Source organism: Gossypium raimondii, chromosome 1, assembly GCF_025698545.1.
Source record: "Gossypium raimondii isolate GPD5lz chromosome 1, ASM2569854v1, whole genome shotgun sequence".
In the NCBI taxonomy this organism is placed as follows: Eukaryota; Viridiplantae; Streptophyta; class Magnoliopsida; order Malvales; family Malvaceae; genus Gossypium; species Gossypium raimondii.
Genome location: NC_068565.1, coordinates 51,894,026 through 51,918,775, shown reverse-complemented (window position 1 = coordinate 51,918,775; position 24,750 = coordinate 51,894,026). Strand labels below are relative to the sequence as shown.

At 30.8% G+C, this 24,750-nt stretch overlaps 1 protein-coding gene across 1 annotated transcript; it reads left to right on the top strand.

The window, feature by feature from the left end:
• The first annotated feature begins 21,430 nt into the window (after window positions 1-21,430).
• On the top strand, window positions 21,431-24,706 carry LOC105786538 (26S proteasome non-ATPase regulatory subunit 7 homolog A). Its single transcript, XM_012613024.2, has 10 exons — window positions 21,431-21,750; window positions 22,307-22,399; window positions 22,507-22,588; window positions 22,679-22,775; window positions 22,936-23,011; window positions 23,105-23,163; window positions 23,275-23,397; window positions 23,981-24,038; window positions 24,163-24,248; window positions 24,337-24,706. The coding sequence occupies exons 1-10, from the start codon at window positions 21,564-21,566 to the stop codon at window positions 24,400-24,402; spliced, it is 927 nt and encodes a 308-aa protein (XP_012468478.1). The 5' UTR covers window positions 21,431-21,563; the 3' UTR covers window positions 24,403-24,706.
• The last annotated feature ends 44 nt before the right edge of the window (window positions 24,707-24,750 follow it).

Here is a 24,750-nt window from a genome sequence, read left to right as displayed (position 1 = left end):
AGCGATACTGTAGCGTGAGACAAAAAGCAAGCTAAACGCACCGCACCGCACCCAATCGCCCATCCAAACCCACCCTAAGTTGCCATAGCTTACTACCAAACTTTGAATTTTTCCAATTAGCATTAGAGCTACACATAAAGTACTTGTGAGAGCCTGCATTTGCTATTTGTGCAATGGAAGGAATGGAGTTCAACTCTATGTCCCCCTCCCATGGATAAATCTAGTTTGGTTAGAGAAATGGAAAATGGTTTGTGATGTGAACAAATCCTTGAGTCAACAAATTGCTAATATAAAGGAGGTCAATCTAAAATTTTTTGAGGTTATAAAAGAAAAATATTTTGTGATTGTTGATCTAGAGAAGGCTAATGAGAACCTTGAAAAAATTATCCAAGAGAAGAATAGCTTTGTTATTGATTTGAATAGTTGATAGTAGATCAAACCATCTTGATGAAATTGGACTCTAGTTATGAGAAATTTGATGAGATCTTGGTTGTTGGAAGAAAGGAAATTGTACACAAAAGCCTAGGTTATTGATAATAGTAAAGAAACCTTTTTTCCTTACTTGTTTTTACTATGATCTAGTAGGCCATATCAAATTACAATGCTATATGATTTTTTAGTAATTTCAGAAGCAATTGTCATGTGTCAGCTAGTTATGTGCCCATACACATTGCTACCAAACGAAATTAGAAGCAAGAACAAATCACACCCCAAAAATGCCAAAAGGCCAATATGTTATTCTTGTGATAAGGTCACATTAGACCTTAATGTTATAATCTCTTTAATGATTTGAGATGGGAGCAAAATAAAAATATGTACACAAAGTTCCTACAAGACAAGCAACAAGCATTAAACCAATTGATATGATGGTGATAGCAAGTCACTTTGCCTCAATCTTTGGTATGGAAGAAATTCATTTCCTCTTATTCCATTTACAACCACGGAGAAACAAGTGGTGGTTACACACTCTATGATTCTCTGAACCCACCATTCTCGAAAACCTAACGTAAAAAAAAGTTCGAGAAAACTTCATTTGACATGTTTGTAGGCTTTGGTGAGAAAAACCACAACCTCTTTTTTTCCCATTTCTCACATGTTTCATAAAATGGAAGGCTTATTGAGAAATGATAATGTTGTCTTGGATATGATGTCCTGGCCTAAAAGCTGACTAAAAAGGAGGCACCACTAGCAGTAGGGTTGTTCTAGGTATATTTTCCATGACTTTTGCAATGACTTTGTAATTGAAATTGCATGCACTAATAGGTCTAAAATGGACAATAGTCTCTTGGTTTTTTACTTTTGGATTGAGAACAATGTTTGTAACATTGAAGTCCTCTGGCATACTTCCACTAATAAAGAACCCTTTGACACAGATGACTAAATCCGAATTGCAAATATAATTGAAATATATCCAAGCCTAAACTAGAATAAATTTGGATAGCACCCACATAAGGTGAGATTTAACTCCTAATAAATTTCAAGAGAACTTACATATGATGAGACTTGAACTTGAAATCTTTGAGATCTCATAACCTCAACTATGTAATTAAACCACGATCCTATTGGCAACTATAGTTTTTCCTTAAATGCATGATTGGAATCATATATAATAAAGTCATTATCAAGTAATAAACGACTCTCTCTAACTCTTTTTGAAAGGGAAAACTACTATTGCATAGCACTTGCACTCGTTTGCAAAGAAAAAAACATACTAAAAACAGTATTAGGTTACTCCCCCCATATATGATTTTCAAAGGATAATATGTGAAACCAACATTATCTAAGCTTTTAGTTTCGTGTTCTTTAAGTTTTCTTCCATAAAAATCTCAACTTTTATATTTTCCTCAACCTCTACTTTAATGGATGCTTTACTTTTCATTTCCATGTTCATCTTTTTTTTTTCAGCATGAGTAGCTAAACCTAAAAGGGTGTATGAGCATTTCTAATAACAAAGTCGTGATGGCCATATGCGCCCAAAGCGGACAATATCTTACCAGGTTGGATATTGGCTATAACATTTATAATATCAGAGTCACTCGTCGTGCCTCTTGAGCGATGGTAGGGCAAACCTTAGCGAGGACACTAAGTCCCTAAGGGGTGAATGTAATACCCTAGGCAAATCCCACATCGGCAAAGCACGGGAGAGACTTGGGCTATATAAAGGGGTAACAACACTTAAGTGATAAAAGGCCTTTTAGAGGTGTATGAGCACTCCCAAGAATAAAGCCATGAGGGTCATGTGCGCCTAAAGCGGACAATATCTTACCAGGCTGGGTGTTGGTTATTACATTTATTGATATCAGAGCCACTCGCTGTGCCTCTTGAGTGATGGTGGGGCAAACCTCAGGGAGGACATTAAGTCTTTAAGGGGAGTGAATGTAACACCCTAGGAAAATCTCACATCAGCAAAGCACAGGAGAGACCTGGGCTATATAAAGGGGTAGCAACACTTAAGTGGTAAAAAGCCTTTTGGAGATGTATGGGCGCTCCCAAGAACAAAGCCGTAAGGGCCATGTGCGCCCAAAATGAACAATATCTTACCGGACTGGGTGTTGGCTATGACATTTATTGGTATCAGAGCAACTCATTATGCTTTTTGAGCGATGGTGGGGCAAACCTCGGCGAGGATGTTGAGTCCCTAAGGGAGGTGAATGTAACACCCTAGGCAAATCTCACATCGGCAAAGCACAAGAGAGACATGTGCTATATAAAGGGGTAGCAACACTTAAGTGGTAAGAGGCCTTTTGGGGTGTATAGAAACTCTCAATAACAAAACCATGAGGGCCATGTGCGCTCAAAGCGGAAAATATCTTACCATGCTGGGTGTTGGTTATGACATTTATAATGTAAAACCTTAGGCAAATCTCACATTAGCAAAGCACGGGAAAAGCATGTGCTATATAAAAGGGTAACAACACTTAAGTGGTAAGAGACCTTTTGAGGGTGTATGAATGCTCCCAATAACAAAACTGTGAGGGCATGTATGCCCAAAGTGAACAATATCTTATCGAGCTAGGTATTGACTACGACAACACCAATATTATCTACTCACGAGATGCCTATATCCTTCCTCTTATTCATCTTTTTCCCTCCACCTTTATGTTTTTACTCTTTTCATTAAAAAGCTCTTGAATTAACTGAAAAGTATTTTAGAGCCCAAACTCCCATACTTCTAAATTTATCTTCGTCGTGTAAAAATCCTAACCTATTTCTAAACTCGATTCATTGGCAAATAAGCATTTGCATACCCTAAATTTCGATGCAGGCAAATGAAGCATGTTTTATATTCAATTATAGTGGGCTATGGACTATTCAATGTAATGTTTATAGGAACCTAGATTTTAGGGTATAGTTTATAGTATTAAAAGCCTATATTTATAATTTATGGTCAATGTAATCCTAGAAGATAAATATAATTAATAAATGAAGAAGACATACTAATGGTTAAACTAAGTTTTCATAAAGAATAATGAGATGGGACATAAGTACCATATGCTATGACATAGCACAATATATTATTGTGTATCCCTTTCATATTTTCAATAATTCCCCATATCCACCGCTTCTATCAAACCATATGTTTTGAACCTGAAATCATTGCAGCCCCTATAAATTAATACTAACTACTCCCTACTTTAATTTAATGAAATTCGATCATTTAAAAAAGAAAAAGAAAGAAGAAAATGGTCAGTTTTCAGATAATTTTCTTAATTATCAGTGTTATGCATGCATCCTAAAATGAATTTGATGATTTGGTCAAGCATTTGGCAAATCCAATGACCCCCAAAAATTGTGATTTTGGTTTGTTTTCCCCTCAAATTCTTTCATATTTGGAGGGATCATGTCTAAAACAATTAAAACATAAGTTGAAAATCGGAAAGGGAGATTAAGTCATATTTAATAAATTATAAAAATAATCACTTTTATCAGCCTTAGATTACATTTTAATCACTTACGCTATCGTTTTGTTACGAAGTGATGACCCTACCGTTAAGCTCCGTTATCTCCCTAACGGCGAGCCTACGTGGCAGTCTAAATGGGTTTTCAATGCCAAATTAGATTTATTTAATTAAAAACCTATTTTCATCCCAACAACTGGATATCCAAGTTGGCATTTAAAACCCATTTGGACTACCATGTACCGTTAGAGAGGTAACGAGGCTTAACGGTAGAGTGACCACTTCATAACAAAACGATAACGTAAGTGACTAAAACGTAACATTTCAAATATAAGTGACTAAAATGTAATCTAAAACAAACAAAAATATATAACTTTTTTTTTATAATTTACCTTTTAATTATCTATACCGACAATTTTGATTAAAGAAAAAAATTTAAATTCAATTAATTTAAATTTAAATTGACCTAATTTAGTTTATCATAAAATGTCAACAATCCGGAATGACAGAAACTTAAATTTGACTAACATGAAAAAAAACCTGAAACCACACATACCCCAAAACTTTTAAATCAAAATCAATTTAATCCAAATTAACCCAATTTAAAACAAATCCAACCATTCTTTCAAATTAATTGCTATGATCTTTAATCATCGGTTTGGATAAGAGGCAATCCATTGGTTTGGTAATGAATGGGGGACCTTCAAAAGACAATTGATGTGTAAAGGGAGGGCCAGCATATATACTATTTTGTACCTAACCATCTAGTATTGGTCCCTACTGGCTTTGGCCTATGGGGGAGTCTTAATATCAAAGCTATAAATGGCTTACTTACTCTTGCTCTACTTTGCGCACTTAATTCCACATTCAAGCATTACCTTTCATTTTTCTTTGGAAATTGTATGAGTTTTCTATCCACCTTTATATGAAAGCATATACTTTTTATAGCTTTGGAACTAGGCGTGGGACTAAATTTGAAAAGCATATATACATATACTTTGTTGGAATTTATCCTTATCCATATTATATTTAAGTATCTGATTGAACTGGTCTCACAAGTTAATCGCGCTTGATTAAAGTTCTTTTACAATTATTAGGGTATTTTTATTTTTTTATATTTTTAAATAAAATCTATAGAAATGTCGATTGAGTTTTAGTTCGATTGGCATGGGCATTGTTGTCAATGCAGGAGGACGTGGGTTTAAGTGTGCTAAAGCACATTATCCTCCTATTTATGAGTTAGGGTGGGACTATGGATAATTTTAAGCATTATCTCAAAAAAACTAAATCTACAAACGATATCAAATTTTAATATTTTGTATTATATTCAAGAACGGCGTCAAGCAATAAATTGAGATATAAAAATATCAATTTTATATAACCTTTTAAAATTGTAAAATTTTAGATTTATACAATATTAAAATTATCTTTTACCTTTGAAAATTGTAATTTAATTTTGATCCTTCAAAATGATATATTTATAATTTAATCCTTTTAAAATTATAAAATTACCTTCTTCTTTTTTTAACTCCTCCCAAGAATTTGCCTTTGGCCCTTTATCATATTTATATTCTGTAAATAATATTCTATCTACATGATTGATAAACCCCTACCAAGAAAGGTAAAAATAAATTAAATTAGATGCAAATTTCACATCTAATTATTAATGCTGAGATAAATCGAAACATTTGATCATGTATTATCATTCATAAATTATGCTGCCATCCCATCCCATGCCAGCTGTTTGCATTATTTTGGAATAAAAACCTTGCCTAACCTATTATTGTTGTACTACTTGCCAGTGTTACGTGTGGTTGATAAATAGCCAAATTGAATGTACATGTAAGTATATATTATATGGTGAATTACACAACATCCAATGTGCTTCCACTATCTTTCGATTTACAAGGATTCGAATTATGTGTTTCCTCTATGTCATATATGTGTGTATATATATATATATTATGGAGAATCTAATGTATAGTGCATGTCAATTCTTATCAATAGTATATTTGATTGTATTAAATGTTGAGTGGAATGGTAAAGTATGTTGCATTATTAAAGAAAAAACGTAAATTCGAATTTTAAAAACGATAAGAGAAATTATAACCACGAACTCTAAATATAGATATAAAACGAATACGAAAATTACCAAAAAAATATATTTGTTTGCGATGATGTTAGAGATTGTGTGACCCCAATCACGTTACTTGTTGAAGAAATAAATACGGTGACAAAATAAAGGGATCTGTATGGACCATACAGCACAAAATGAATCTGTATAGAATTGTTTAGAACATGATTTTCCAACCCTCTTGTATCATTTATTTTTCAATATTAGTGAATTTCTCAGACTTTTCACGTAAAATCTATGTGTATTTTTTCTTATTACTTTGCGATCGTTTTATCATCATTATCCACGTCTAGTATTAAAGATGAATATATATATATGCACGCATTACTGATCTAATTTTGGAAAGGCATGCATGGGACTTGTGTACCAAGGAATGGTCGAGTTCTAATGGAATTTAGGGTCTACGAAGAATTAGAAAGGGAAAAAAACTAAGAGGAATATGTGTCTATATGTCATACATATATATATATATATATAGCCAAAGATGCTATCAAAAAAAATTCAGGCAAGATTGATGAGCATCGGAAAATGAGAGAGAGTGTATTTAGGATGAGCAAAGGGTTAAATTATGATTCGGAAAATGGCCTTTGCAATGGGTTTATTATTCTTCTCAAGATTTTTAAATATAAAAATGCAAGTCTAATCGTTAACATTCAAATTCTTTTGTTAAATTCAATTTTATTATAACGTCATTTTTTATTACTAACATTAGTGAATTTTATATGAAAATTTTGAACGATTTAATTTTGAAATCTGAAAAATAAAAGAATTAAATTCTTAACAAGTAAAAATGAAAATTTAAATATATAAAAGTATAATAACTTGTGAGGAAAATAGAAGCTAATAATTAGTGTAATTGAGGAATTTAAATGCTTATTAGCAATGAATCAAAATCGGATAGGTGATCAAATAAAGTAGACCATTAATTGAATTAATTCGTCAGTTTAATTAAAAAATATATTAAAATTTTGTTTAAAATAGATAAAAAAAATTGATTTTTTAATCCAATTTCAAGTTATTCATAACCTACTTATTTCTAGGGGTTAATATTCTGGCTGATTTCTTTTGAGTGTTTTTGTGAGTTTATCTTCCATGTAAGCTAATTTTCCTATTTATAGGACACGGTTCATGGATGTAACGTGCTAAATAGGTCTCCATACATGCCAACACGAACCATATTCTAGGGTCAACACATGTTCCCTAAGTATGAATTCGCTTACATGATAATACGAATCTACCACGTGCAAACTCATAAAAGTGAACTGTACAAACTCAAATAAAAAAGATTGGGTTGATCTTAATCGAATAGCGGATCAATAATGACGAACACCATGACAATTTTTAATCTAATAAAACTAACCAGCTGGTGAAATATGATTTAAACAACATTGCTTATTAATGTAGCGATTCTTAAGGTGGCCATCAAATTCTATATTATTAATTGCCAACGACAGTTTCTTTTCCTCGTTTGATGAGTAAACCGCCTACGGAGGCGGCGCCACCGATGGTGTCAGCCAGCAAGAATTTCCCGATGCAAAGATCAACAGCGACAAAAACTGTAGGGAATTTCACAAAATCGAAGCAAACATATTTTTTGTCTATCTTTTCACATTTAAATTGCAAACTTCGAGTAAAAATCATAATTAACTTTTGACTCTGAAATTTTAGATATAAACCTCGATTCTCTATATTTTTCTAAGTTCATGCCCCTTGGTGTATGTTTTATGCTTAAAATTTCATCGATTTTTGGTACAAGTTTGTGGTTCAAAAATCCAAGCCTTGCGACGTGCATGTTTCTTGAACCCAAAATCTGATATGGCAAGAGGATCAGATTATAAAATTTTGTTATACTATGGGGGGAATGGAAATTAAATGAGAATGATGCCATGTGATTCTTCTTCATTATTTATTTATTAATGTACTTTCACTTGTCGATATTGCAAGCAATTCAATAGTTCATACGGCAAGCCAGAAAATTAAGTTAGTGGATTTGAAAACTATAAAATTTTAATTTTATCATTTTAAAAAGGTCACTCTCTTTTCGCCTCTTGATAGATAGGGGCGAAATTAGGGGCTAATAGAGGCTCGGGTTTCTTAAAATAGAAAATCTTTTTATTTAGGTTTTTTGAAATTTTTAAAATTTTAAATTAATAAAAATAAAATTACACTTTGACCCCCTTAAAAATGATAAGAAATTAATTTAATCCTTTAAAAATTATAAAGATATAGGCTGTTAAAATGGTGAAATTATATTTTTACTATCGTAAAATTACAATTTAATTTCGGTCCTCCCTAAAAAAAATTTCTGGCTTCACCCCTGTTGATGGATAGAAGTCTCTCAACTTTTGATTAAGTAAAATAATATCAATTTTACTTAGCCCTTCTAAAATAATAAAATTATAAATTAATATATATGATAAAGTTACATTTTAGTCCCAAAATGAAAAAAAATCCTTTTAATCTCTTAAAATTATGAAATTATAACTTAATAAAGGATAAAATTATGTTTCGACCTCTTAAAATTTATAATTAAATTTTGGTCCATTTAAAAAATTACATTCACCCTTAATTTTAGTTATTTTTAATTATTAAGTATTTAACTTAAGGTTTTGTAAAATAAATTTTGTACCTTTGTCCGCTCTCTCCAATTCTAAAATTTTATTTCCGCGTGAAAATGTAAAATTATGGTTAAATCAACCAATTAAAGCTAGTGTTAGTGATTTTGACTAAGGCATAACATTAATTGGATTAATAGCGACATTAGCCCCTTCCAGTTGTAAAATATTAAATTTAAGCACTATTTAAATAAAAAATTTACTTTCAGCTCCTCCAATCTTCTAAAATTTTATTTTCACTTTTTAAAACTGAATTTCTGGCTCCCCCCTAATATTAAGTATAACAACAAAATCATAATTTGAATAAGAACAAAACAGAAATTGGACCCAATTAATATCTTTAAGAGCAAAGACAAGACGAAAAGCTAGATTTCGTTAGGAAGGGCAGTGTTATCAAAATTGGATCCTATCGGCCGGTTGAATTGAGAATCGAAGATTCAATCGGTGGTACACTTTTGAAAATAGAGCAAACCACTATATTGGAGATTTCTGCTCAGGGATTTAGATACGAAAGTCTTAGATGAGTTTTGATTTATATGGTCTCATTATAGGTTCTGATCATATCTGATTTTTTTTTCACACAATGCCTAGAACTATTCATAGCCCCTCCCCAACCCTTAAATATGAGGATAGTCGTCGCCTTCTCGCATACGAATTTAGTGGTAACTACTCTTTAAATCAATCTTCATGAATAACTTGGCACCACTTAGTTCGTCAAGCATATCATCTAAGTGAGGTATCGGATGCCGGTACTTAATGTGCTTCAATGCACTTGAACCCACGTCCTCATGTACTGGCAACAATATCTATACCAATCAAGTTACGACTCAATCAACAAAACGAAACAAAAAATTAAATATAAATTTATACATTATGAATATTAATAGATAGAATATAAATCCGATTCTTAAAAATAAATTAGAGTTTCCATCAATAATCCTCCACTCGACACCATGTGGAGAGAAAGGTGGACAAGGCAATCTCAACTACCAATTTTACGTACTAAAACATACTGTGGCCACAAAATTTTGTCTTGGTGATTAAATGACTAATAATTACTTTTGGTGAAAATGATACAAACACGTAACTAGAAATTTTCATGAAAGAATCCTTCCTACGTGGCCCTCCTAGGCTCAAATATGCAATTCTTTTTTCGGTATTTTTTTATCTTCGATTTATTATTTATGTTTAGAGTTTATGATTTTTTTAATGATATTATTTTCAATATTTAAACTTATGTTTTCATTAGAAATACAATATGCATTATCACTACACTCGATACTTATTAATTTAAATATCTAATTTTTATGAGTTTTCGTGCCAATTCATTTTTAAATGTACATCTCAAGTTTATTAGAATTTTATAAACTTTTGAATTTTTTATATAATTATAATTTTTAAAAATAAATGCCAGAATGTCAAATACATGGGCAACATATTGGATTCAATTATATATTGATGGAGCAGTCAAGTTGGACTTGGAGGAAGCTGTTGCAGGTGGAGTGCTGAAGAATCATCATGGCCAGTGGATTCTTGGATTTAATAGAAGATTGGGGTGGTGTTTTGTATTCAATGCTGAATTATGGGGTATTCTGCATGGATTGATTATTCTTCAAAACAAGAAATGGGACAAAGTGTCAATCCGGACAGGTAGCATGGAGGTTATACAATCCATTAAGGAAACGTTTACAAGGCCTTCTCATTCAGCACTTATCAAGCGAATTCAACAGATTTGGTTAGAAATGATTCAATGAAAATTTGTTCATCTCCTTAGAGAAGAAAACATGGAAGTTGATCGCATTGCAAAGTTGGCTTTTGACCAGAATGAGGGCTTGCAACTGTTTGCAAAGAATCCACCGAATACTAGTAGTTTAATGAGCTTTTTTATTGGTATATTGTACACCAAAAATAATTATGAATTTTCAAGTTTTTAAAATAATTTTTAGGTTTTTTTTTATTTTTAAAATTATCTCTAGAAAATTCTTAAAGTGTCAAACTGATTTTTTTAGCTATTTTTCAAGGGTAAAATTAACTATTGACCTTTGAGTTAACGGTGTTACATCATCATTTTATTAAGGGGGTAACACAAGTTAATGGACTAGTGACCGAAATGTAACATTACAATAATGTGGGTGACCATAATGTAACTTTTAATAATTGAGTGACCGGAATATAAGTGATATTTATGTAGTTCACCCTTCAATTTTGAACTTTTTTAAGACCAATTCTCTAACATTTCCAAATTATGGGGATTGTAATTGGTATCAAATTACATAACCAAACTTATGCTAATTCATTTGAGTAATTCTCGTAAATAAAAAAATTGGCTCAAAATATATACAACTCAATCACAAAATCTCAAAGTTAATTTTGTTTTAAAATAATTAAATTATTCATGCCATCTTTCACCTTAAAATGATTTAATGAAGTTAATATAAAGTGATGAAATTTATTTAATTGGATGAAATTAAAAGTAGATATTAAATTGTCTTGACTTGAATGGAACGATGGTTAAGGTTCTTGTCAGACACTCGTTTGAAAAGAGTTCAACTTTGTTATATTTAGGGGCGGATCTAGGGGGTTGGCAGGGGCCCCAACCCCCCTAAAATGGATTTTTTTTTATTTAGGCTCTTTATAATCTATAAAATTTTAAATTAGTAATGATAAAATTATACTTTAGCCCCAAAAAATGATAAATATTTGATTTAATCCTATAAGCTATTAAAATGGCGAAATCGCATTTTTATTATCATAAAAATATACCATTTAATCCCTACCCCTAAAAAATTTTAACTTCGCCCCTACCCCTGAGTTATATTTCTGAATCCACCACTGGTTATCCCCATCCTTACCCCTAGTATTGTAAAAAAATACACATTAAATTTAGTGAGCAAACACAAATTCTTTGTCCAAGAAATTTAGAGTAAGCTAAAATCTACACAAGTTACAACCGTATATATATGTGTGTTGACAACTTCAATATAGCAATTGCAATATGGGCAAATTAATTTGTCAACTTGCATGACAAAATTGCAACTTCAATATGTATTTGGTGTATTTCAAAGCTATATATTTTGAAATTCAACAAGCTTGGGTTTTTTTTTATTTATTTCGAGTGTAATTCTCAGAGAAGGCCAAAAAAAAAAAAGTAATTAAATTAGGGATATAAAAGAAATTTTTGGCCCATGGGAAAGATGATAATGGTGATGGTATTGGATTAGGAGACTTGTCGGATGCCTAGCTTTTTGGTTACATAGCCATGTGAGAGTTGTTCAAAAAGGTCTTCAGTAAAAAATTTGGCTAATGAATAAAAGTAGGGTAAATATACATTTTGGTACCTAAACTTAGCTTTAAGGTTCAAATTGGTACCTAAGGGTTTTTTTTTTAATCCAATTAGGAGCTAAACTTGGCCTCAAGGTTCAATTTAGTACCTAACATTTTTTTTGCCCAATTAGGTACCTGAACTTGGCTTTATAGTTCAAATCGGTTCAGACAAGTTTAAGTACCAATTTAAATCAAGAAACCAAGTTTAGGTACCTAATTGGACCTAAATAAACTTTAGATACCAAAATAAATATTAAAACTAAGTTCAAATACCTAATTTGATAAAATTAAAATCTTAAATACCAATTTCAATCTAGAAGTCAAATTCATCTAACAAAATGTATGTTTACCCATAATAGTAAGGTCAATTGCATTCTAATTTATGGGTTAACTTTTATATCGTTTCAATTAAATATTTAGGGTGGGTTTGATGAACGGTGAGGTGCGGTGCGCTTAGCTTACTTTTTGTCTCACGCTACAATATTTAATCTCGCCGTCACTGTTATTTTTACACTAATCGCAGGTAAATGCACCGTCCATCCAAACCCACTCTTAAACTACAATAATATTTCAACCATGTATTTTTTTTTCTCAGTGTAGTATCAACTTTGATAACTGATGCGATTATGTTCTAAACAATATAGCATTATTGGTTCATAATTAGTCAAATCAATAACATAATTAATGGGTTAATTACAATAAACATCCTTAAATTATGATTCTAATTTTAAATTGATTCTTAAATTTTAAAATATTTTAATTGAGTCATGAAAGTATCAAGTATTATATCAATCACATATTTTCGCTAAAATTTATTTCACATGTTTTAAGTATACTTCATTTCATATTCGAGCTACAATTTAACATCCAAACTCTTAATTACATTAATAAAAGATATGATTAATACGATAATGATATTCAGAGAATTTAATTAAAGTGTATTTAAATAAGTATGAAAAGAATAAGTGAGGAATTGAAGAGGAACACCAACACCTTTTTTTATATAATACTTGGAATTACCTATAGTCTTTCTTCAACCCTTAATTAGAAGGATAATGCGTTTCAATACACATAAATTCACATTATTCTACACTGATAACAATTTTAATATCAACCGAGTTAAAAGACAACGAAACTTGTCTCATTAACAGGTGTAATTTCATTTTCACGTCATATTCCATTCAATGGAGAAAACCTGAAAATCTCTAGGCTTAATGAGGGAACAAAGAAAAGGGTGCCTGGATTTCAATTTCACATCAATCTTTTCAATGTTTTCTACCTGCTAAAATTTCCATTATTTTCAAAACTAGGAGGACTAGTTTTGGGTTTTGTTAAAGGTCCATTAGGCCATCAACACCTATATAATATTCTTCAAAAATAGGTAACAATTTGTATTTATATATCAGTTGAATCTTGAATCTATACATAAAAATTAAGCGAGATGGTAAATGTCTCTTTTACTTTAATCAGTAGTCAGGGGTTCGATCCTCGTTTTGGGTATAAAACAGCTTTAAAACTCGTGATCAACGTCCACCCTTACTGATCCTAGAAAATTTTAATTTTATAACAGATAAATTGATGGTTCAATTAATTGAACCAAAAATCGATGGTTTAATCAGTTTGATCATCAATCTAATTCTTACAACATTGTACATTAAAATTACATGTTAATCTCATAAAAATTAATAATTCAATTATAATCCTCCAAAAATAATTTCTAATTCCGTCCCATATAAATCCAATAAATAACATGTGGGATCCATTTAGATGTTTGAAGATAAGGGTTAATTTAGAGTTAAATGCTTATGTCTCCTACAGCTTGACTATTCCCCTCACAAACCCCAATTATTTTCTTAGCTGTTAAATGGTACCCCACACCCCACAAATGGACCTATTGCTCAAATATGAGCTTGTTCACTTAGATGCATATCATCACCTTATGAACATATTATATATTTGATAATCTTTTTTATGTCAATTTAGCTACATTTAGAGGGGCAAATTATGATGTATATAATTTTCATAGATTGTCAATTCGAGCATTAATGGCCCCTCTGAATGACATAAAATGAATCGAATGAAGTAGCTTGGGTGTGTATTTAATCATTTGGAGCTATCCAAGACAAACATTCAACATTGGAACCTCCCTTCCAAATTTAATTGAATTTGATTATAAAAATAAATAATATAATTTTATTTAGTTGGATTTGAAAAATAATTAAAATTAAAAATAAATTGAATCTGAAATAAGAGATACAAACAACTAATTTGAAATGATTCAAATGCGAGTGTCGAACCCTAAACTTTAAATAATCTGATTTGAAATAACATGACTCGAAATACTCGAGTAGTAAACACGAATGACCCAAATTTAAATTAGTCTAAATTCAAAACGACTTGAACTTGAAATGAATCCCAAACCTTAAATTATAAATGATTTAAACTCAAAATAATCAAAAATCAATCGAACCCATTCAACGATACCCCATCCTTATCCCTCCATGTTTGTCCTTGTGAATCATTGTCTTCTAACATTTCTTGCTTAATATCCTTGTTAAAACTGCTAATAACCTAAAATTATCAAAACCCAAGTTTCAAATCCTAAAACCTGAATGGCTTAACTCTCAAATAACTTGATCTAAAACATTCGATCAATAAAATAAATGATCTAAACCTAAAATGACTAAAACCCAGAATTAATTTAGATTTGAAATGATCTAAACTTCGGACCATCTCTCTCCTTATACCCCACCCTTACTCATCCCTCCATGTTTGTCTATGTGAATTATTCTCTTCTTCTAACATTTCTAATGTCTTTGTTACAATAGCTACTATAACCTTGTCAACTTGGCAAATGAAAATGCATAATTTAGTGTGCCTTTAAATGAGTGATGACTGTGATGCGGTGAAATTTTTTACTTTATAGTTACAATAATTAATTTTACTGTAAACATTATTTTTAACCTTATCAGCGATAAATGTATCGTGTATCCAAAATCATAATTAATAAACTTAGCCCTATAACAACCTATTATCTCTTGTGCCTATTTTAGAATTGTTTTTAGCCTAGAATCTTTTGATATATTTGGAGACCCTTTGATGGAATCCAATCAAACTGATTATCAAATGATTATTTTTTCCCAATTCGATTTGTCCTTTCAGATTATAGGCACCATTGAATTTGTGGGCATCTTTTTGACTAAGAGGATTCCTCTAACCCCATTATTATTTGACTACAAAAAGAGGTGGGGGGGGGGGTTCACACTGGTAAGTAAATGGCTTATTATGGGCTCCACAAAGCTATAAAAAAGAAAAGCTCACGAGACACATGAGCCAATTTGCAGGTGATTGAAAGGTTCAATTGTGGTTTTAGTCCCTTTATTATACTGAAATTAGATTTAATCCTTTATAGTCTAATTTAATAGTATTTGGTCCTTTCACTTATTGTCACAATATTATTAGGTCCAAATTAATATCATCGATAGTTGCTGTCAACAAAATTGGTAACATGGGTTTTTCTTTTAGAAAAAAATAGTTTTAAAACATTCCACGAACATTTAATTTATTATAGGTTGAACATAGTTGATCTGATTTCCATATAGTCTCATGTGATTGAATAATCGTAAAATAAAATTATAAATCCTTACTTTTGGGGTATTTTTTATGTTTATTTTAAGGTTCAGGTTCAATATTCGTGACTGTCCCTACTAACAATTTTATCCCCAGAATTCAAACCTAGATTCGTATATTATACCTTATCACTAACTTAACACTAATTAATTGCCTTCATGGGCCTAATAGGGGGCTAGCCACTATTGGATGTAGGGGACATATGTATGATCTAATTATGTCTGAGCCCCTATATTTTTCACGCATTTAAAATTTAGTTTATTTACTTTTAATCCGAAGAATCTAGTTTTTTTCTCTTTTGATTTAATAATTGAAGTCTAATTAATAACACTTTTCATTAGATTAGATTGTTGGGCATTTTTAAAATAATGTTGAAGAAACTTACAATATAAATAAAAATCTTACAATCCCATACTTAGTGGCAAGTCCCCCCCAAGTGGTAGAATTGTTTTAGAGCCCCTTTGGAAATTGTAAGAATACAATTTAGTACAGTTATAAAATTTCATTTTGCCTCCCAAACATTTATAATTTATTTTTGACTCCTCCAAAAAGAATTTCTAACCTCACTCCTACTTATATTTAGCATTTTTATTTGCTTATTTGGCATATAATATTAGTGTGACTAAATTTTCTTTATTTCAAAATATTCATATAAAGGATTTAAAGAGTGTCTTCTTCTTCCCTCCACTTTACACGTGAAAACCTCTTTACCTTTGCTTTGTCTTTTTGCCTTGCTTTCAGCTCTTTTCTGACCCACTTTCTAAGGTTGTTATATTCAGCATGGGACATTGAATGGTGCTTTATCTTTCTTTTATTTGTCTTTAGCATTTCTTATTCATTTTAGTCCCCCCCTTGCCACAACTTTTTCATATCCAAACACTTCATTTAGATATAGGGTTTAGGGTTAGGGTTCCTTGAAACAAAGCTAAAGGTTTTTTTTTAACTTTGCTATAACAACAAATAAGTGGCATTCATGACCAACTCCTAGTAGGTCAAGGGTTCTTGTGATGCCCTTTAAGTAAAAGCTTTAGGGTTAGAGTTTTGACTCCATTTAGAGATTTAAATTAGCTTAATCACAAATTTAATCAAGACTTAGCGTGGTTATTCGATATTATAGATATTTAAATGATTGGTTTGATTAATAACCGATCTAAATTTCATTACTTAAACTAATCGGATTTAAAAACAAAATATAAAATTTAAACATATTAAAATGACTAAAATGTTTTATATATGTAAACTATGACTTAAATAATATGGTATTAAACGGGTAATTTAGTCATTAACCTTTCTTTGAAACGAATTAATCAAAAACCGAAATTTTTAAAAGATGTCTTCCAATGATCAATTGAATTATAATGACAATTAATCGAAAAAATTTATTTTGATCAGTAAATTAGAGTTTAATTTTAATTAAATCAATAATTCAGTTGATCCAAATAGAATTAATCAAAAACCGAAATTTATAAAAAGACTTTTCCAATGAAATATAATTAGAGTTGTCTATAGATTGAGCCAACTTCGGGCAGGGCCAAGTAAAAATAAATAGGCCTAAAATTTTGCCCAAGCCCATCTCATCCAGCCCGTATTAAAAAATTTTATATTATTTTTTATATAAAAATAAATTTAAAAATATAACACATCAAAGTCACTAAAAACATTAAAATAAATGTTTCCCAATAAATGAAAAAAAATAAAAAACTATACTTAAATAATACTAAGATAAGTACAACTTAGCAAACAAATACCTCTACAATAGCAGCAAAATTGATAATAAAACAAGAGTTATAAAATATCTAAATAATAACAACAAAATAATAGTAATATAATAGCGAAATGATAACAAAACAATAAAAAAAAGTAAAAATTGCAGCATTTTTTTTTTTTGCAAATTCGGACTGAGCCTATGCCAGAAAATCTTATCTGAGACCCGGCTCGTTTAGAAAACGAGCTTTATTTTTTTGTCTAAATCCATTCTTCAAGTCTATATTTTTGTCCAAACCCTCTGACTTTCGACTCGATCCATGAACAAGTCTAAATATAATCAATAATCACCAACCAATTAATTAAAAATTTTAATTCAATTGTTAAATTAAATTTAAATCTAAAATTTGAACACCCTACCAAATATAAAAGAGTCTTCCACCAAAAACGAATAAGTGGGATCCATGACCTACAAAACATTAGGAATTGCTACATGTGCAGATGAACCAGTTTGGTAGATATCTCCTCAAACATTTGAAGGTAAAATGCATTGAAAAAAATGAAAAGAATATCTACGGCAAAGTCTTTTTCAAGTTTCGAGTTAATGGATTTTTTTTTCTTTTCTGTATAAGAATGATAACAACTTCATGTTTAAAGTGAATTTCTTCTTTAGTTTCCACTATCGTTTGCCTCCCTTTGCACGAATGGATTGGCTAGTTTGTGGCAGACATGAAAGAACCTCACATTAGAGACTTGCATATATTGAAGATTTTGGATTTGTAAAAAGAGATTCTTGGCGAAGTCAATGGATTCTCCATAGTAGGCTTAGGGCTTAGGGTTTTGTTACGTATTTATTAGTGTAAATAAGGATATTATTTATAAAAGAATTGATGAATGCGAAATGGTTGTATGGATTTTCAATGATGGTGGGTAAGAAAATGATTTTTTGAATTGAAGTAAGAGCCATGATTGAGGGTCTATGCATAGCATGGGAGAAAGGTTATAAGCAGTTAGAACTAGAATGTAATAATGTGCTTCTAGTGGAGTCTTTGCTAGAGGGTGACGTTGCTAATAGTAGTCTGATTGAATTATGATTAATCAGTAGTTTGTTCAAACGAGATTGGAAAATTAGAATTCGCCATATATTGAGAGCTCAGAATGTGGTTACTAATCGAATGGCTAAGTGCGTGAATAGAGATCCCTTGATTTTGATGTTGTTTGAGGAACCCAGTTTCTAGTACAAGGGATTTTTCTTTTTGATAGTGATGAATTTACACGGGTTTGATTCATTTTTTATATAATCGCTAAATGTTTTTTTTTACAAAATAATAAAAAGAATTGATCAACAAGTGTCCGATGCAATGATAAAGTACATTGTACTTTCAATAAGAAAATTGGAATTTGAATTAAAAGATGATATTGTTGGGAGGACAGGTACGAGTCCGGAAGTAATTACTCTATGAACTATAAAATAAACATGAATTATACTTCGATTTCAACAGGAAAAGAAACTACAAGCAAACTGCAAATGGCATTAAATTAGTGGGTCTTTTGAATCTGGAGTAATATTGGATTCTAACTTAGGCCAGGCCTGTTTTTGAACTAAGTGATAAAAATGGCTTTGCATCTGAGATGGGCCTTAAATGTGCCAACATTTATGGGGCTTGGAGCATTAATAAGACCATTTAAAACAACTGTCCTAATTGAAAAATGCTGTTAAGAATTTCTTGATAAAAGTATTATTGAGGACCTCGTATTAAGAGTTAGATTGTTTTTTGTACCTTTTATTTAAGAAATAGGTAAGTTAAATTTTTTATTTCAAATTAAAGAGTAAGTTTTATTAAAAATTTCATTAATTTCTATCGTTAAAAATATGTCCTTACATGTCAAAATAAGGTATACATGGCACACTACGTATAACTATTTGACTATTTTGTTAGAAACACCAGTTTTTAACTGTAGGAATGGATGGAAATTTTAATAAAAATGATCAGTTTATTCTTTGATCAAAATACAATCTGACTTTTAGTATATAATACTTTTCCCATTTATTTGATCATTTCATATGGTTACATGTATCCCCTGTAATTCAATAGTGATACGGGTTTAAAATTTTCAAATTATTTCAACAACTTCGACTTAATTTTAAATTCGAGTCTTTTTTTTATTGAAATCTTGTGTAGACTTAGAGCACTTCTCCTTTTGATCAAGCCATAAATGAAATGATTTAATTGTGGTTTCATCCCAATGCTAGACTCAAACTTGAAAAACTAATTTTTATATTTTAATTTAACATGATTTAATCTCTTATCATCAATATAATGTTATGCTTTAGTCCAAAGCATTAATACCATTAACAAATTTCTTCATTCAACTGATGTGTGAAGGTCTGAAAAGACAAATTTGAGATGGAGATGATACGTACATTCATAAGAGCAAGCTTTGACAAGAAACAATGACGTAACATAAAATAATCTCTATAGGGCTGTTGTTCTTTCAAACCCTTCTTCTTTTTGTTCACTCCAAACGGTACTACACAGTATATTATTTTAAAGTTTAACTTAAGGAGAATGGTGAGGGTAAAGAGAAAGTTTAAATAAAATAGAGAAATTTCATACTCACACGATTGTCTTTGAGATTTGTTGAAAAAATCTCATATGAAAGTTTGAAGAGGATGTAAGATGGGTAGAAAAGGAAGAAAAATAATTTTGTATGTTACTGGAACCGTTGAATAGCCATTCATTAGACTGTAATGGCTATTCAATAGAATAAGTTTTTCATCCAACCAAATTATTGAATGGTTTGTTGTGTTGAATAAGGTAAGAATGACTAAGCCATTCATGTGAACCAAATATGATATAAGGGTCGGTTTGCTCGTTGCTAGCAGTTTGGTTTGGTTTAAATGTAAGTGTTAGGTGACTAATCCCTGTGTTGCTGCCAACAAATGATCCTATCAAAGCCTATACCACAGGAAGAAAGGAGGTTGAAAAAACAAGCTTTCAAATTTTTAGTTGCCTTAGTTTCCTTTGCTTGTTATTGTTTTCTTTTAATTATATCTAGATTTTATAGCATTTATAGCATAAAAATATAAATAATTTTATACAAATTTAATGTTTATATTAAAATATTATATAATTCACAATAGGTAACCCAAATATTTATCCATTTTTATGATTGAAAAATTTATCCGTTTGAATTGGCGGTGCGTTTGCTTGTGGTTAGTGTAAAAACAGCGGTGGTGGTGAAATTAGATACTACAATATTATAACGTGAAAGAAAAAGAAAGTTAAACGCGCCACACTAGAGATAAAAAAGCTTATCCAAAGGGGCCATAGATTTTAAGATTTAATAAACTCGATTTAGATAAAATAATTTAAAATAATTTATTAAAGTTATTTAAATTATTAGATCAAGCTATTTCTGTTTGAGTTGGGTTTTAATTTTAAAATTAGAATATCCAAAAATCTAAATAACAAAACCATCTTATTTGTGATTTAAGAATTTTTTATTTTTACTTCAGTGTAAATGTCCATTTAATCCCTTTATTTTTAAAATAAGTAAATTGGTTCCTCTATTTTTATCTCAAAATTTTAAAAATTCAACCGATCCTAATTATTAAAATTATATAATATAAATAATGATTTTTTTTTCTAAAGATCATAAAAGAATTTGATAAAATTTTTCAATTTAATGAAAAAAATCTTAAAATTATAAAAGATTCAAAAGTAATAAACTTACAAAAGAAACTTAAAATTTTATTATTAAAATTAATAAAAATTTCAAAGCTTCAAAAATATTAAAAATTCAAAATAACATTAAATATTATAAATATTTCCCAAAATTTGATTAAAAATATAAAATTTTCTAACAAGTTCTAAAACTTATTCAGATTGTTAATAAAATTTTAATTTAATTTAAATTTCATTTCACTCAAATTAATTCATAGAAATTTTAAATTAAATTTGGAGGACAAAATTATAAAAGTGATTGATCAAAAATTGTCAACTAAAATTAGATATCTTTCGAAAAAGAAACAAATTAAAGGGATTAATCACAAATTTAAACATAATAGAGGGACTAAAACCAAAAGTATGCCTCTTTTAATGTTCTACAGTCCCTTGGTTTCCCGTCCCGCAAGAAAAAAAAATACTCATCAGTCTCTTAAAAGAGCAATACGAAACCAAAAGCAAAGAAGCAAAGTCTCACACTTTGGCAGAGAAAAAACAAAACCAAAAACCTAAAAACCCAAAATTCAAAATGGATGTAATTAAAACCCAGCAAATTTCATCTCGACCCATAGAGAAGGTAATAGTTCATCCTTTGGTTCTTTTAAGTATCGTCGATAACTACAATCGCGTCGCGAAAGACACGCGCAAGCGCGTCGTCGGAGTCCTCCTTGGTTCTTCCTTCAAAGGCACCGTCGATGTCTCCAACAGCTACGCAGGTTTCCCCGATTTATTTTCGTTTTCTTTTCACTTTTTTATTTTTATTTTCTGGATTTCATTCTAGATCTGATTTGTTTTGATTTTGTTCTAGATCTTATCTTTTTTCATGATCTTTGATTGAGATGGTGTTTGGGTTGAATTTTAATTGTTAATTTATAGGGTTTTTTTAGAGTAATTTTGGGTTTTGGCCTTTAGGGTTTTTTAGCTCAGAAAATGTCGGGTTTTGAATTGAAAGCAAATATTGGGTAAATTGACCTAAAGCTCCCTCTTTTCTGCTTGAATTTATAGAATTGAAGGAAAATGTTAGGTAAATTGACCTAAGGTTCCTCTTTTTTGCTTGAATTTGTTGGGTAAATTGAAGGCAAATGTTGGGTAAATATGACCTAAAGTTCCCTCTTCTTTGGTTGAATTTATTGAATTGAAGGCAAAGAATGTATGCTATTGAAGATGATGCAATTAAAGAATAATTTCTTAGTATCGTGAGCTTGTGTTAACACTTGATTCCCCATTGTTATTTTTATCAATGTTTTTAAGAGTTGAATGTTGAATTTTCAGTGCCTTTCGAGGAAGATGAGAAGGACCCGAGCATATGGTTTCTTGACCACAACTACCATGAATCAATGTTTTCGATGTTCAAGAGGATTAATGGTAATTATGTTACTTTTAGTTCATTTGTTCTTTCTCCTTTCTTGTTTCGGCTTTGAAGAAGTAATTAATGTTCTTTAAATCTGGATTTGTTGTGATAATTGTTTTAGCCAAGGAGCATGTTGTTGGTTGGTATAGTACCGGCCCAAAGTTACGGGAAAATGACCTAGACATTCATAGATTGTTCCACAAGTAAGATTCTATTAATGGTGGTTTCTCAAATGGTTTTTAACTTCAATTTTAAAAGTCCAATCTTTTAACCAAGTGCTTTTGGTGTTGCAGCTATGTCCCGAATCCTGTCTTGGTCATCATCGATGTCCAACCTAAGGAGTTGGGGATCCCTACTAAGGCCTACTATGATGTTGAAGAGGTTAAGGAGGTAAGAACCATTTTGTATGCATCTTTTTTAAATTTGCGTGATGGAGAGAGAGAGAACTCAACCCTTGAGGCGGAAAGGCAGTTCTTTTTTTAATTAAGAAGCTACTGCCTTTTGTTTGTATTTGTTGGGAATTTGAACTAATATGCCAGTAATGTTGCAGAATGCCACTCAAAAGAGCCAAAAGATTTTCGTTCATGTTCCTTCGGAAATTGCTGCTCATGAAGTTGAAGAGATCGGTATGCCCTTGGATGAAATTTTCTATCTTTTCAGAAAGTTACCCCTTTTTTTATTTTTGTTACCAATATAACTCCATTTTCATTCACAAACAGGAGTTGAACACTTGCTAAGGGATGTAAAAGATACAACCATTAGTACACTCGCAACTGAGGTCTTTTTACCTTTCTTTATTATTTTTTTTCAATTCCAATTAGTAATAGAGCTTTTACTTTTATGGAAAATTTTTACAATGGGAGTATATATACCTTGGTTTTAATGACAGGTAACTGGAAAACTCACAGCTTTGAAGGGTTTAGATGCAAGGTTAAAAGAGATACGTTCTTACCTTGACCTCGTTATCGATGAGAAGCTTCCACTGAATCATGAAATACTGTACCATTTACAGGTAAACTAATTTCAGTGAAAGTTGAAAGTGAAAAAGCATTTGAAGTTATTAACTTTAAGTCTTTAATACTTGATTGCATAAATTTCCCTTGAATGGTAAGAGTACCATGGAGGCCTCTGTATTAGAAATCAGATTGCATTTTGGCTCCTTTACTTAAAAAATGGGAAAATTAGTCCCTCTACGTTAGATAAAAAAAACAAATTGATCTCTCTATTAAAAATTTCATTCGTATCTACCGTTAAAAATTGGTCCATGTACCTCAAAATGAGGTACCATGTGTAACTATGTGTTTATATAGTTATCCATACCAGTTTTTAACAGTAGAAATGAATAAAAAATTTAACAGGAAAAGATCAGTTTGCATTTTGATCTAACATATAGGAATTAATTTGCCTAGTTTTTTAGTAAAGGGGGCAAAATGCAATCTGACTCCTAGCACAGGGGCCTCATGGTACTTTTATCCTTTTGAACTTATCTACCTGATTTATCCAGAACATCGACAACAGTTTATAATTTTAAGCCTATTTGGATCGGTTAATGTCTGCCATAATGTTGTTACTATTTTTCCATGTTTAAACTGCAGGATGTGTTCAACTTGCTGCCAAACCTAAACGTAAATGACCTAATCAAGGCTTTTGCAGGTAATACAAAATTAACCACACGTTTCACAAAAATTCACTTAACATGCTCAAGTTCTTTCAGATTAGATACCGACATGTTTTAAATTTTGAAATTCATTGATCCATATTTTCCTCTATTCTGCAGTAAAAACCAATGATATGATGTTGGTTATATATTTGTCATCTCTCATCCGAAGTGTCATTGCGCTCCATAATTTGATCAATAACAAGGTCAGAGACTTGCTTTCAGTTTCCCCGATATTTAAACCATGCTGAACCTTATAGACTGTTCTGACCAGCAATTTTGGGTTTTATCCAGATGTTAAACAAAGAACATGAGAAGGCTGAAGATGCTAAGCCAACAACTGTCCCGGCTACGAGTTGAATCTGAACATCGAGTCCTAATCATGTCAAAAACTTGAGCATAGGGTGCTATTAACTTCCATAGGATCCTCTATTCTTGAGATTTTGTATTCTTCATAGCTCAATCAGAAGATATCAGTAGGCTTCAAATTTGAGAGTTTTTCTCTTTGTTTTTCATACACTATACACTGTATTAATGAAGTGCATCCCCATTAAGCATCATGTTATGCTGAATTAATCATTTGAGTGTTGGACACTGCTTTTACAGCTATGTGTTTTCTTCTTGTGGTTTGCTATGAAAAAGCCTTTATTTGCATTTTTCTTTATTCTGTTGGTGAAATAGAACCTGTAATTTATGGCATTCAAGAAT